Raw genomic sequence first — 16,545 nt, 5'->3', positions numbered from 1 at the left:
AGGCAATTCACTTTCTTTGTACTTCCAAACAAGTGCATTTTACAATTTTGTTTATATTTTGGGAAAATATCATTACCAATGTCCCATTTAAAATTAGGACTTGGGGCCTCCCTGCTGGAGCAAGGGATTAAGCACTGCACTATGAGGCAATCCGCAGCCTCTGCAACAGAGTTTGATCCCTGGCCAGCCCCAGAGAAATCCACATGGTGAAAGCAGACATTTCCTGTCTTGCCAGCTGCTCCCCTCAGCAGTGTATTTCAGTCTGTCTGCCTGTTCTATTCCCCACTCTGTCTCTGGTGAATCCTCTCACCTCCCATACCTCTGGCCTGTATGCCAGTTCTTGTATGCATGAATAAATAAATCTTTAAAATAAAATAAAATCAGGACTTGCATCTTTTTTCACTCTACTTTGGATCTCTGTTGGACTATTTTATGAGCCCATTGATCATCTCTAGTGGGAAATAAAACAAAGGCAATACAGTCAGCATCAATATAACTGTCATTTTCTCTAAATAGTTGCTTGTTCCTTTTGATTAATTCTCAATGAACTTAGTATTTCATATGAGTTTGATATATAATTCTTTTCTGTAACCCATGACTTGGTTATAAAAATTACACAATTTGTAAATGAGGAGTTTATTTCATGTTTTTATTGTCATTTATTGATTTCCAGCTAAATAAAACATTATTCTTTCCCAGACTCTCTTTCTTCACTTTTTTGTTTCTCTTACTGGTACATTGATGAATATGGTACACACTTACAAACTTAGCTAATAACTAATATTTTATTGAGTTTGTTTGACAACATATGGTTTAAATGGTCATATAATTTCTGGAAGCTGAGGATTTGGACCCCAGTTTAGAAACTCCAGAGTTTTTGACATAGTTCGTGTTAAGTGGTTGAAATGTTCCAATGACTCTTCTTAGATGTAGGGATAGTATGTGAATATTAAAATATTTTCACAATAGGATTATAATAAAATGAAATTAAAGAGAGTACATACCAATTTCTAAGCCAAAGTCATAAATTATATCTAACTTTAGTGACAAATTCTGCTTTCTCATGCCACATTTGTATTTGGCATGTATTATACATGTTTCAATTAAGCTGATTCAAAACTGTTTCAATAAAGCTATACATTCCACTGAAGCTACATATTTACAACAAACATCATTGTATATTTCTCTTCTACAGATATATAGTATCACATCAATGGAAAATTTAATCTTTTTCCCATAAACCTGATGATTGAGGCATTACCTCTTTGACATTTTCTATTTGACAAATAACTGATGAAAATATTGATCAAAACACAACCTAAAGGCATACATTCAAATCTTCCTTTTATTTCTTACCTTCACTTATTTTAATAAATTGCTCAGAAGCCATTGAATAGAGCAAAACTGATTGATATGGGTTTTTTTTGGGGGGATAATATGGTAACATTAAATATTCAAGTGAAATAAAAACATGGGGAAATTAAAAGTTAAAAGCAATAGAGATAGATAGCAAAAAGGTAAATAAAACATTGTTTTTAATATTTTCAGCTTCTAAAGAAAGAATAGAATAACAATTTCACACTCAATATAATATTTAGGAGTTTCAATTTTTCAATTTAATTTTCTTTTGAGTTAAATAAAGATAAAAATGCTATGAGCTGTAAGCAAGAACATATGATTAATATACTTTTAAAAATAAAAATAGCTTTAAATATACAAAACTTATTAGGAAGTCCATGTTTCACGAGTATTAAAAAAAACAACATCATTAGTGACAATAGCTCCCAAAGCTGAAAATATTTGTAGGTTTTGTAAAGGAGATGAATTCAATGTAGAACTAAATGACAAAGCAGAGACCATGACTTAAAATGTCTAAAAAATAAGCTTATAATAACATTTTCTCATCTAAATATTGTTTATATTCTTAAGTTTTATTGGAAATTAAAGTAGTTAATGGAAGAAATGTAGTAGTCATATTAATTTATGAAACATCTGAGGACATATGATTCCATCAAATACACAGAAGAGATGGGGACAGCAGTCAGTCAATGAGCAGGTAGATGGTGCAGAAAAATGAAGGAAGTTACTCAATGAAGTAGAAACATCTCTCAGAACTTACCATTGGCAGCAGGGCCTGTGGGTCAGGTAATCATCATGGTCCTATGGGAAGAAAGCATGGTTCTCAGGTGCATAGACATCACCAATGTCTCATGAATGTCCATGTGGCCCAGGTCACTCAGGTGGTCCAGTGAAGGCACTGGATGGTTGAGATGGATGGTCTTGTGATAAGCCATAAAATCAGGTAAGTCACATCACAGATGACATGAGCATTACAGTTCATCAGATGCAACATCCATGGAAATGGGAAGGGAAATAACATGGGGCCTTTCCTTCAAAAAAAAAATGTGTCTGTCACCTTAGCAACCCCATGCACCCCATTTCCTTCAGAATTCTACAATGCTGATTCCCTGTCTACCCCCATAATAATAATAATGCTTAGCTTTAACATTAAGATTTGTTGAATTGAATTTTATTGGCAATTGATAAATTTCTATATGGAAGAAATTCATGAGTCTATTTTTACATATGTGTAGAATTCATCCATTGAAGTTGATCTGCCTTTTTTACAATCGACCCTATAATAACTCTTCACAAACACAATAAATGGACAATTACATACATTCTATCAATATATGGGTAGTTTCAAGTGATATGGCGATTTTTGTTTCTAAATAGTAACTTTTCCTCCTCTAATCAAGATTTCATTGCAAGTAAGTCCTATTTTGAGGGTTCAAATAAGTCATATTTTGAGGGTCCAAAGAAGATATAGAATGATTACATAAAAGCTCCATGTTATTATATAAGCTTGGTAATTTATACCTATTTCATCGATTATACAAAAATATTAAAGAATTGATTACTTAGAAAAATGTAATAAAAAACTGTAGATTTGAATCAACCTTCAGAAGTCTTTAATTCAGAAAATGATCTAATCAGAGAAATGAAGGTCTCCTTTTCCTCGTCATCACACTCCACAAAGCCTTTTTTACTTCCTTGTTCCTGAGGCTGTAGATGAGCGGATTCAACATGGGGATCACCACCGTGTAGAACACAGAAGCCACTTTGTCCCGATTCAGGGAGTAGCTGGTGCTGGGTCTCAGGTAAGTGTAGATGGAGGTGGAATAGAACAGGATTATAGCTGTCAGGTGAGAGGCACATGTGGAGAGTACTTTGTGTCTTCCTTCCCCTGAATGCATCCGGAAGATGGAAAACAGAATATAAGAGTAGGGAGTGAGAATTACCAACAGAGCCCCAACCATATTCACTCCAGCAAAAATGGAATAGATGCTTTCGTTCAGGCATGTGTCAGAACAGGAGAGCTTGAAAAGTGGAGGACTGTCACAGAAGAAGTGGTGGATGACATTGGAATTGCAGAATGGCAAGGTGCTCACGTAGCTTGTGTTAACCATGGAGTTTAGCAGTCCTGCTGCGAAAGCCCCTGCTGCCATCTTAAGACAGACAGCTGGTGTCATGGTCAAGGAGTACAGAAGGGGGTTGCAAATAGCCACATACTGGTCATAAGCCATCAGCCCAAAAAGGATGCACTCAGTGGTGGCCAAGGCGATAAAGAAGTACATCTGCAGAAAGCAGCCAGCGAAAGAGATGGTTTTCTTCTCTGATAATAAATCAGCCAGCATCTTTGGGATGTAAAAAAAATGATTTCTAGAATCAACCCTATTTACTCTCTTTTGAAACCATTATGGATGTAATGCTCAGTTTTCACAGTGAATTTTTTCAGTGTATGGAGGTTTGGTGCATCAACAAAGTGTATTTTTCACTCTGACCATCACACTTAAACAAATAAAGAATTGTGCTCCTGGTATCAAAATCAAAAAGATTAAAGAAAAACTTCTCCTTTGTAGTGTCTTTTTATTATTGGTAGACATTTTCATGTAATGATTGTACCAAACCTCCACCTAAGCAGTTTCCACACATACAGGAAAACTCTACAATCCTCTGCTCATTCTGATTCACTCTGATACACACACATATGAACACATGTGCACATATACACTGATATTGAGAGTGTTAATTTGTTAGATTTGCTGTAACCAAATACCACAGATAGGGAGCTTAAACAACAGTGATTTATTTCTCACTGTTCTGCATCTAGGAGCCTGAGCTCAAGATGAAGTCAGGACTGTTTTCTGGTGAGGCCCCCCTCCTTCCCTTGCAGGTAGACATCTTCTGTTTGTCTCTTCACATGGCTATTTCTCTCCATGTTCTCTGCTGTGATTCTTTCTTCTCATGATACCAGTCCCATTGGATTAACATGTACTCTTAAGAACTGATTTTAAGTTAATTACCTGCACAAAATCCTATCATTAAAGTTATGTACTGAAGTACCAGGACTTAAGTCTTTAATGTATGAATATTGGTGTATAAATATATGTTTACATAATACACATACATAGTTATTGTATATAAACATGTTTACATACAAATCACATATATTTAAATGCCTAGTATTCACTGTCATATCCATATGATTCATATTTAATAGACTCCCATAGTTGCAGGTAACATTTACTTTATAATGATTGCATTTGACTTAGCTTGGCAGCTACCATGTAATTGAGAGCAAAACCACAGGTTGCATATTCCATACTATTTTCCATAAAGTCATTGACACCCTGGTCCCTCCTCAGATTTATGCTTTGACAACAATCTAAATACAGCCTGTCATTCAGGGACAGATAATGTGTCCAAATTCCTGAGTCATCATCATGCAGGTATCTGAGGATTCACATCCTCTCCTTTTATTTTCTTATTCAGATTATGGACAGAAAATCCATTCCTTATTTTTCAGGGAATATACAAACTGGGCATTGGCATTTATCAAAATTACACTTAATTCAAGAATGACAATAGACAAGCTTTATTCACAGATAAGCTACAACAGGCTAATAGATTTGTCTCTTTCAGCAACTGAACCCCAGCCCATCTCTGTGGGTCTCCTGATAACTCAGCTTTGCCTGTGCTTCATTTTACCCTTCCACACTCTGACGCTCTTGCAGGGGAGCCCACTCCTCATTCCTCAGTCCAAGAACCAAGGAATAGAAAGCACCCTACTATGTGCATATCTATCCCTGCTTCCAACAGATGGTATTTACACTGCAAGAACGAATCCTTCAAAGTTAACGAGAAGTGGTCTTCCTAACTTCTTTCCATGGTTATTACTGTCATTATCATTATGAGTGTTTTTGTTACTATTTTTATTTTGTGAAGACCCCCTTGATGGTGCCCAAAAAGTCTCCTCAATATACAGAGTAATCCAAAGTGGGGACACAAGCCAGGGTGCTGGAGCAATACTTCTGATGGAAAAGGTGTTTCCTTCTCTAGGGTGGCAGCATAGAAAGTGTTGAGAAACAGTCAGACTCCAAAGATAGTCTGTCTTTAGAATCAATATAATATACTGATGGATTGGCTATGAAGCATGTGAGAATAAATGAAAATTCCAGAATCAATCTGAGCAAATAAAAAAAAGACCCAAAGAATTTGCTGAGCAAAAAAAAAAAAAAAAGTTTGTCCATTAGTGCGATTAACATTTGTATTGATACTAGCTATCTGAGTCTCCTAATGAAGATAAAGTATGTTAAAGTACTTCTTAGGTCCTTAGAGTATTGTGGGACATCATAAGTGCTCAGCAAAATATATCATTACTGATCTTATATATCAATTTAAAAACACAGCTGTTCATATAATTCATTATTACATTATAATTAATATCAGTTTGGCATGGTACTGAAAACTAGAATACTATGTTTTAAATTATAACAAATCACATCTCACACAAAGTATGATAAATATTAATATACCAAAAAAAAATGTTCAACATCACTTGCAATCAGGGAAATGCAAATCAAAACTACAATGAGATACCATCTTACACCAGTGAGAATGGCACATATTAAAAAAAAAACTAACAACAAAAAATGTTGGTGAGGATGTGGAAAGAAACGAACTCTCCTGCACTGTTGGTGGGAGTGCAAACTGGACCAACCACTATGGAAACCTGTGTGGAGATTCCTCAACCTACTAAAGATAGAGCTTCCATATGATCCAGCAATTCCACTCCTAGGTATTTACCCAAAGGACACAGAAATATTAATTCCTAAGATCACCTGCACCCCTATGCTTATAGCAGCACTACTTACAATAGCTAAGCTTTGGAAACAAACCAAATGCCCAAAAAGAGATGACTGGCTCAAGAAGATGTGGTATATATACACAATGGATTATTACTCAGCATTCAAAAAAAATAAACACATGCAATTTGCAGCAACATGGATGGCACTGGAAGGGATCATGCTCAGCAAAACAAGCCGGAAAGAAAAAGAAAAATACCGGATGGTCTCACTCATAACAGGAATCTAGAAAACCTAAATAAGGGACCAGGAAAAAGAATAAATATAAGAAAGAAAAAAAATCAAAATCAACAAACAACTATGAATGAGAGACACAATTTGGGGGGTGCGGGGAAAGGAGGGTTGGGGTCAAAATAGGGGGTTGCAATTGTATGGGGAATATAAAAATAAAAAAAATGAAAAAAAAATAATATAACAGGGAAATTATAGCAGAAATGCAGAAACTTATATTGCCATTGATCATGTTACACATATGCAATAACTTTATATAAATGTTTTCTATGCAACATTATAAACAGAATAGCATTGTCTTAATCAAGCATTGCTTAAATGTAAGTGTTAAGAACAAAATGTGGAATTTCTTGATCATCTTTGCAAACATCAACAAACAGGACACATTGACTCATCATAGAAATAGACATAAATAAAAGCAAGGTGAATGAATAGTTCATAAAAAGCCACAAAATATCTGTATTTACATTTATATGAATGATACATTGCATAAACAAGATAGAGATGATCCAAAAATGCAAATTACTGAACATTAAATCCTTCTCAAATATTTATATCTGTTTGCAAATATAAGTAAATAGCAATAGCTATAAATGTAAAATCTGGATATCATTTGTAGCAAAGCAAAAATAAGTTACAATAATATTAATGGTATTGATAGAAATATTAGAATAACATAAATATTAAAAGTAATTATAGTATTACTTTTATTAGTTAAACTATTAAGAAATATTGAAGTAACAGAAATATTAAAATAACTTAATGCAATGTAAAGATGAATATCAACGTGCTTCTTCCTAAAAGAAGTGCCCGTGATGACTCAAGCCAATTACATATAAACACAAAATAATTTACTGGGAGAAATACATATTTTATTAATACAAGCATGCATTTGCAACATTATTGGGTGAATGGAAACAATCCCTCTAGTAAACATAATAGCAGTGTGAAGGACAAAAAATATCCAATAATTGGACCAAAGAAAAATGATCTTCTTAAACAACTTTCAATTTTAAAAAAGTTCTAAAATAAATTTAAAGAACCTTAAAGAATTAATTTCTCGGGCCTCCCCGGTGGCGCAGCGGTTGAGCACTGGGTTGCGAAGCTGCCCGAGGCCTCTGCAGCGCCGGTTCGAGGCCTCTGCAGCACCGGTTTGATCCCGATCCCCAGCTGCTCCCCGGCCACGGGAGGAGGGTCCCACATGGCGCGCAGACCTCTCCTGCCGCCCGCTGCTCCCCTCAGGAGTGTGCTTCGGTCCTTCTGCCTGCTCTGCTCCCTGCTCTGCTACCTGCTCTGGCTCTGGTGAATTCTCTCACACTCCCGTGCTTCTGACTGTACCCAGTGCATGTATAAACAAACAAACAAACAAACAAATAATAAATAAATAAATAAAACATGCCTCTATAAAAAAAAAAAAAAAGAATGAATTTCTCTAAAGCTGGAGTTTTGCGAGGAAATTAAAAACAATTAGAGATTATGAAGATAATTTTTATTATTTTAATTACTTGTTTATTTTTTTATTGGGTAACATTGAATTATAGCACTGCAGGGGATTTGGGGGAATAGGTTAAAATTAAAACCCCACCCATGCCATCTAAGCCCCCCTACCTTGATCATTGCCTCCTCCCATCTCTGCCTCCACGCCCATCTTTTCTCCCACTGTAGTAACCTCAGTTCTTCAGTCATATTTCTAGGGTTTGTATTTCTTTAGTTTGGTCAGCTCCTTTCTAGTTTTTTTATAGAAAAATATTAAAATGATGGAAAACCAATCACTCTCCTGATAAACTTTACTGGTGACCACATATTTTGACTTGATTGTCAATTCTTAGCTCTACAACTTTACTCCACTAAAAATGGAAAACATGTGAGTGAAGCATTAACTTCAAAAATTTACTTGCAAAATATATAACAAAACTTAAAAACCAAGGTTTTAAAAATTTAAGGAATTTCAACAAGTTAAGGGGACTGAAGCTATTAACATGTCACAGAAAGATAGACTTTAAATGTTCAGCAGGTTGAAACCAAAGTGATTTTATTGAATGCAGCACTTTAAATTGATGGCCTTACAGTGCTTCAATTCCACAACATTCTATCTAAGTCCACACATTCATCTCCCAGTGTTTCAATGACAAAGGAATTAACAAAGTTTAAACTCGCAGTATCAGAAAGCTGCAAAAAAATACATAGGAGACACCAGACATTTTACTAATACATTCAATATATATGCACACGAACCTTTCCTTCTATTTTTTCAATGTTCTATGCCTTCTCCAATATCAACATCTGCCCTAATAAATCCAAATTTGTGAAGCATTGAGATTTTCTTTTTTAGTTGTTTGTGTGCTCATCTAAAAAAATAATCAATATTAATTCATAAAACACCAGGGTATATTCTTAAGAAAAAAGCATTGCATATTGAAAATATTACATAAATGTAAATCTTCTTGTAATAATGGACACTATTTATTAGAAATGCCTTATAACTTTTACATTCATCATCTGGTTTAAACTTTATAAAACACTACAAGCCTGGGATTATTATTTCTCTTGTACAGTTTCAGAAACTGAGGTTCTAAGTGTGAGTGGCTTACTAAATATTATATAGCTAAAAGGAAGCAGATCTAGAGTCAAAATACTAAGTTTCTGGTCTAAAGAAGTGCTCATAGTCACTCTACTATATTTCTTGAATATAATAGAATCAGTGACTGCTGAAGCTGTATGTATTGAGCTAACAATGGAGTGCTTTTCCATAACAAATTTATGGACTATGCGATGGTATTGGTATGCTATAGTTTAAAAGATGACAACTCTCTTTTCTTAGTTTGTGCATCAGTTGTCCTTAAATTGAGACAATAATTATTAGAACTATTTTGTGATATCCATGACAATATGGATTTATAAAGACTTATTCATGGAAATGTCCAAGATTATATCTGGACAAGTGACAATAAATCAACAGAAACACAAGTAAATAAAAGAAGTCCATAGTTTTTAGTCAGAACTGAAGGAAATGTTGTATAGTATAGAAAGTAAAGAGTAGCTCCAAAGCTTAGCATAATGATTGGAATTATGCCAAAAGAAATGTCAGAATGAATTAAACAAATACTCAGTGGTGACATTTAGCTTTGTAATACTGACAAACAAGACAAAAGGTCAGACGGCAAAGTTCAAAACCTAGCCCTTAAAACCTGACTATGGGGCCTCCCCGGTGGCGCAGCGGTTGAGCGCTGGGTTGCGAAGCTGCGCGCGGCCTCTGCGGCGCCGGTTCGATCCCCGGCTGCTCCCCGGCCACTGGAGGAGGGTCCCACATGGCGCGCAGACCTCTCCTGCCGCCCGCTGCTCCCCTCAGCAGTGTACTTCGGTCCTTCTGCCTGCTCTGCTCCCCGCTCTGGCTCTGGTGAATTCTCTCGCCCTCCCGCGCTTCTGACTGTACCCAGTGCATGTATAAACAAAACAAACAAAGAAACCAGCAAACAAATAAATAAAGCATGCCTCTATAAAAAAAAAAAAAAAAAAAAAAAACCTGACTATGGAACTGAGGCATTCAGAGGGGCAAGAACTAAGAGGGGGGCAAACACATATGGGAGGGAGCACATGTTCCATGGGGGTGGACTATAGGTGTTTTGGTGGTGGAATAACAATGTGAAAACAGCTGGAAAAGAGGATCCTATTTTTTAAATTTAGAAACAGGAATGTAAACCAATGTTACCTGATAACAAAAATATAAAGGTACAATATAGAGTAAAAATATTGGATATATAGTAAAAATATTTCTTTAAAAAAATGTTCAGTATCACTATTACAAGTGCCTGGAACCATCTGTCTTCTGCAGGAGTCTAAGGACAGCATTTTTCACTTCTTTGTTGTGAAGACGATAAATCAGTGGATTCAGCATGGGGATCACAATAGTATAAAACACAGAAGCCACCTGATCCTTTCCCAAGGAATAGGATGTATTTGTTCTTAAGTAACTGAAGATCATAGTGCTATAAAAGATGGTGACAGCCATGAGATGAGAGGCACATGTGGAGAAGGCTTTTCTCTTTCCTGAAGTGGAATTAATTTTCAGAATAGTAGAGAGAATGGACACATAGGACACTGATATCGTGATAAGAGATGCCACAAGACTCGTGTCAGCGAAAATGAATATCATCAGTTCGGTGTTGTGGGTTTCAGTGCAAGACAAGGCTATAATTGGGGATGTGTCACAGAAAAAATGATGGATTACATTGGAGTGGCAGAATTGCAATCTCCTCATGCAAAGCTCATTGACTAAGGAGTCTGTGAAACCTACCAAATAAGACCCAAAAACAAGGGACCAGCAACGTCTTGTGGACATGACAACTGGGTAGTGGAGAGGATTGCAGATGGCTACATAGCGATCATAGGCCATGGAGGAGAGAAGAAAACCTTCAACAGCAACCAAGAAGACAAAAATATACATTTGAGTGAAACAGTTCACATATGAAATCTTCTTTTTGGAGGTTAGTAAGTTATCTAAGGTTTTAGGTGTGATGACAGATGAGTAACTGAGGTCAATGAAAGACAGGTGACAGAGGAAAAAATACATGGGAGTGTGAAGCTGGGTATCTAGGCAGATGATCAGTATCATTCCCGCATTACCTAACACAGTGACCAGGTATATAAGGAGAAACAGCATAAAGAGCACCAGCTGGATGTCTTCAGTATCTGTAAACAAAGGATGAAGTCAGCCACATTTGTGTTATTCCACATATGCATTTTGCACCACTGATTTTACCTGTTGAGAAGTCAAAATTGATAGGTGATGTAACAACAAAAAGTTTCAGGTTTCTATGAATGATATGGCATATCTATGTCTGTTAATTGTTTTCTGCATCTTATCAAAGAGTGGTTTATAATGAAAAAATTGAATTTGATTGTCAAGTACAGAAATGGGTATATATTGATCATTGTTCATTATATAATCAATGCAGATATATTGCTCAATTGAAGTGAAACTGACAGTCTTCTAAATATTTCTCTGTTCTAATACATTTCACATATGAATATTATACCATAGATGTTAATATTAGGTATTTTTTTAGATCATGTAAAGTACATAGACGATTCAAGATCTATAGTGTGTGTCAGAGCTATTAAATTACGACATTGTGAGTCCACAGTGTAGACTGACTGCAGAGAGATTATCAAATATCATCTTCCTCATTATAATTAATTCAACATGCATGAAACAAACATTAATATAATAAACAGTGAAAGTATTGCTTTAAGCATAATTTCTAACTCTGTATTTTTCTAATAAAATTAATAACAATAAATTCAAACTAAAAGGACTTCAGTGGAGTGTATTAGATTTACTAATATGAACAGTTATTAATATGAACAGTGAATAATAGTTAAACAAGTTAAACAAGTTCCAGAAGATAAAGTGTTTTCCTAAACTGACCTTTCAAAATCAAATTTCTGCAAAATTATTTTTTTGAAATTTTGTCACTGATCATTACCCTGATTCCATTAACTCTGTGTTTCTGTTTCCACAAGCACTGGAACCATTTAGAGTCTAAGGTTTAAATGATCTGTGTTATGCTCTCCTTGACTGTGTCCATTTATTTGACTTGAACTAAAGCCCTCTAATTTTGAGCATAATACTTACTGTGAACCAAGTTTGTTGGGGGAAAAAAAAAAAAACTTCTTCCAATATTACCTGTCCACAAATTGTTTACCTTAAATTTTTCTTAGAAGTAAAATATGAAAATCATTTGTGTCAGAAATTTCTGTGATAATATGTTTTCTTTTCGATAAGTTCTTTTTAAAATTTTGTACACTCATTTTTTTTTTTTAAATTATGATGTAAAGCAATTGACCAAAGAGTTTTGTTAAGATCTTGGTCAAGTGGAATTTTCCTGCGCTGATGTCTTTAAAGAATATCAGAGAGTTATGAGAACATAGTAGATGGAGTTGTCTTGTCTCTCCTCCTGATGATTCCAGGGTACCTCATATATTGGGGATGGTGATAATGCCAGGTTGGGTCATCCATGTGAGACCAATTCCCAAAGAAAAGTGTTTGGCCTGTTTCCAAGGACAAAAGTTCAAGGACTCATTACAGCTTTTTAAGTTTTCAGGATACACTTGCTTTCTCCCTTAAAAATCATGTAATAAAGAGCCTGTCTTTGTCTTGTTTTGTGGAACTCTAAATTTTTAATGGGGGAGGTAAACAAAGAGCTTCTAGATATTCACTTAAATAATCTATTTTAAAACAACAAGGGATGGAATCATTTATTTTCCACAGTGAAATATTTTTGTATTTTATGAGATCATATTATGATATAATCCAGAGCTAGGACAGTTGGTGCATCAACAAAGTATATTTTTACTCTGACCAGTACACTGAATAAAGATTTAAGCTCTTTGTTTTTTTATATATTTTTTATTTATAGCTTTTGTATCAATGTATATTCCCTGTAAAATTTCCACCACCAGTTCACTGGTGAACCATTACCGTAGCCCCTTGTCTTTGACTCAAAATCAAAAGGTTCAAAAACTTTATTTTTGTAGCACTTTCTATTTTCTTATAAAGATTGTAACTGCACATCCACCTAAGCAGTTTCCACACATACAGAGAAACTCTATTATTCTCTGTTCTTTCTTCACTCACTCTGATATGTACACCTGCACACATGTGAACACATGTGCACAATATGATGTCTGAGAATATTAGTTTTTTAGGGTGATGTAACCAAATACCACATACTGGGAGCTTAAATAACAGCAATTTATTTCTCCATGTTCTCAATCTAGAAGCCTGAGCTCAAGATAAGTCAGGGCTGATTTCTGGAGGGTCCCTCTCCTTCAGTGTAGGTAGATGTCCTTTCTTTATCTCTCCACATGGCCATTTGCCCTTCATGTCTCTGTGCTGACGCCATCCAGGAGGCGGGACGGGTCACCTGTCACCAGCCGTTTCCTCGTGCTGGGCTGCCTCCGAGTCTCCCACCATTCTGTCCCGCCCCCTGGTATCAGCCTCTGGTGACCTCACAAGCCTATTTTGGACACAGGACAGACTGGACATGTGGGTCAAATAAGGTGGAGAAGTTCCCCTTGTAACTAAATGTTTTCTATTCATTATAAATATATATTTGATTGATCTGCATTTCAAAGTGTCAGCTTTTCAATATGAACAATTGACCTCATTTTGTTGTCCTACAAAAGGGAATTTTATTTTTTCTCTTTTCAGGTAACGTGTTTTACAACCAAGTATCATTTCACAATGCATTTTGCATTTCAGAGGAGCAGTAGTTAAAATATTCATCTTATAACTGAAAGCTAGTATGTAAAACTCACAGTTCAATTTCACAATGTCATATTTTCTGGGATGAATTTCAAAAAGGGAAAATATATTTTATTTTACTTTTCTTCAACTAAAGGACTTCTGCAGCTTAGGTTTTTAATATATTTTTGGTCATATAATATTTTAATTATGGTCTATCAGACAATTATTGTTCATAGCCATGTATTTCGGCATTGAGAACACTGGGATGAAAGTGCATCACATGTTAAATATCACACGTATGAGAGCTATTTAGGAACAGTGAGGAAGAATCTTAAGAGGAAGTTAAAATTCACACTAGTAATTTAAAAGGGAAAACTTCACATGTTCATCCCCATATTATGAAACAATCGGGAGTGAGATATTCATAAATTTTAAGGCGATAAATATTGACCTTTTTTTCCTTCACACTGAAGTGATAGTCACGTGTAGAAATAAGTCTAATATGGATGTGAACATTTTACCTGACTCCACACAGCAACACAACTATATAAAATATAATATTATCAATATAAATATTATTTTAAGTCACTGAAAAGGTTTTGGCAGAGGCCACAAAACAGCAGTTTCTGAATTTGTTTTCTTGTTTCCATTACAATAGCAAAAATTGTTCCTCTAGTCTCGTACAATAATTCTATAGCAGCACATTCTCCTAAAGATCCTGCCTCCCCAGGGCCTTCCATCCGTCATCCCATGGTGGGGGGATGAGATTGGAGGGGAGAAGAGTGGGCAGGGCTGCCCCGTGTCCAGGCGTTCCCACTCACACACGGGCCTGGGGGGAGGACCAAACCCGCACCCGGGGGATCCGGGGCCCTGGGACCGGCAGGGACAGCCACATGCACAGACCGTCCGGCTCAGCTCCGGAGCGGCCTCCTCCCTCCACAGATGTGCATGACTCTGAGGGGGACAGAGGGGCTGGGTGGGACCCGGGGTGGACGAGCCCATCCTGCAGGAGAGACGTGTGGGTGTGACCCAGGAGGAGACTCTGTGGGAAACGTGGTCTCTGGGTTCTCAGATGTGGGGAGTCAGGGGCAGGGAGATGAGGAGACGAGGGGAGAAACCAGGTGGCAGCAGTGAGGCCATAGGGGGAGGAATCTGACAGAGGAGGCGTCAGGACATGCCGCACGGGAACGCGGAGCCCAGATCATTCAGCTCCAGGACAGTGTCTGGTCCTGGGCAACAGGAAAACAGGGACCCGCACACCCCATCTCCCTGCACACCCGTTCCTGTGGGGCCTCCCCGGACCAGGGCTATGCTGGGGAGCAGGGACGGGCACTTTAGGGTGGGAAGGGGCTGGGCATGGCCATGTGTCCTCTGGGGCTGTTCCCTGGACAACCTCTGGGAGTTGTGCTGGGCAAAGACGCTGGGGCCTACAGGAGGCCAGAGCAGAGGGACTGGAGCAGTAGGAAGGGGTGTCAGTCGGGTTTGCTGACAGATATGAGATTTTAATTTATGCAAGATTTGTAGGGGATAATTGAGAACTTCTGTGAAAAATGTAATAATGCCACATTCACATGAAGTGGAAATAAATGGGCTGAATAATGAAGTTTATGTAGATGATGATTTTTGACTCATTTGGAGCTGGAAGGTGTAATTAGAAGAAAATAAATTGAATTATTACTCTATTATGATAACACATATATTCCATGTTGGAATTTTGAAATTCTATTTCCTTCTCCATTCTCAATACAGATGACGGCTCCAGGGGTGACCAATCTCACATCCGTGACAGAATTCACCCTCCTGGAGTTCCCCACCCAGGGTACCATGGGCTTCCTGCACCCGCTGCTCTTCTCCCTGGTTTACCTCTGCTCCCTGCTGGGGAATGGGCTCATCGTCCTCATCACCACCCTGGACCGGCACCTCCACACCCCCATGTACTTCTTCCTGAGGAGTCTGTCCCTCACGGACCTCTGCCTCATCTCAGCCACGGTCCCCAAGTCCATTGCCAACTCTATGAGGCACAGCAGCACCATCTCCTTCCTGGGCTATGTCCTCCAGGACTTTTTGATGATTCTTTCAGCAGGTTCAGAGCTTTACCTGCTCACAGTGATGAGCCTTGACCACTATGCTGCCATTTGCCATCCCCTACACTATGACGTCCTCATGAGCATGGACAGGTGTGTGCAGCTGACAGCTGTGTCCTGGCTGGTTGAGGACATCATCTCTGTGATGCTCACAGCTGGAACCATCTCCTTGTCCTACTGTGGGTCCAACATGTTCCACAATTTCTTCTGTGACGCCCCCCAGTTATTGGCTATTTCTTGCTCAGGAAATCTGATAAGCGAACTTGTCCCCATTCTCATCAGTGTGGTCTGGGATATGTACTGTTTCATTCTCATTGTCATTTCCTATGTCCACATCTTCTCTGCTGTCAGGAAGATCCCATCCACAGAAGGGAAGGCCAAAGTCTACTCCACCTGCCTTCCCCACCTGCTGGTTGTGGTGCTGTTCCTCTCCACTGGATGCTTTACTTATCTGAAGCCAACCTCAGGGACCCCGTCCATGTCTGACCTGGTCATTTCTATGTTCTACACGGTGGTGCCCCCCACCTTTAATCCCGTCATATACAGTCTGAGGAACCAAGCCATGAAGGCGGCTGTGGGGAGACTGATGAAGGGGAGACTCACCAAAATGTAATAGAGAATTTGATGTCATGACTCCGTTATGAGACACATATTTTAAATTATTGAATTATACTCCTCTTCATATTTTTTCTTATTATGTATAATTCCATTGCACAATTTAAAAATATATGCTCATTTTTAAATTATATTTATGGTATCTTCATATAGTCTG

At 37.5% G+C, this 16,545-nt stretch overlaps 1 protein-coding gene and 1 pseudogene across 1 annotated transcript; both read right to left on the bottom strand.

The window, feature by feature from the left end:
* Positions 1–2,993: 2,993 nt before the first annotated feature.
* Positions 2,994–8,057, bottom strand: LOC119250880 (olfactory receptor 5F1-like). The gene is made up of 2 exons (XM_037518462.1): positions 8,049–8,057; positions 2,994–3,698 (listed from the first exon to the last, which is right to left on the bottom strand). Exons 1-2 carry the CDS (start codon positions 8,055–8,057, stop codon positions 2,994–2,996), a joined length of 714 nt encoding a protein of 237 aa, XP_037374359.1.
* A 2,182-nt stretch (positions 8,058–10,239) lies between these two features.
* Positions 10,240–11,180, bottom strand: LOC119250879 (olfactory receptor 8H3-like; annotated as a pseudogene).
* Between the last annotated feature and the right edge of the window lie 5,365 nt (positions 11,181–16,545).

Source organism: Talpa occidentalis, unplaced genomic scaffold, assembly GCF_014898055.3.
Source record: "Talpa occidentalis isolate TD23 unplaced genomic scaffold, MPIMG_talOcc4v2.1 talOcc4.18, whole genome shotgun sequence".
Classification (NCBI taxonomy): Eukaryota; Metazoa; Chordata; class Mammalia; order Eulipotyphla; family Talpidae; genus Talpa; species Talpa occidentalis.
This window is presented reverse-complemented; position numbering and strand designations above follow the sequence as displayed.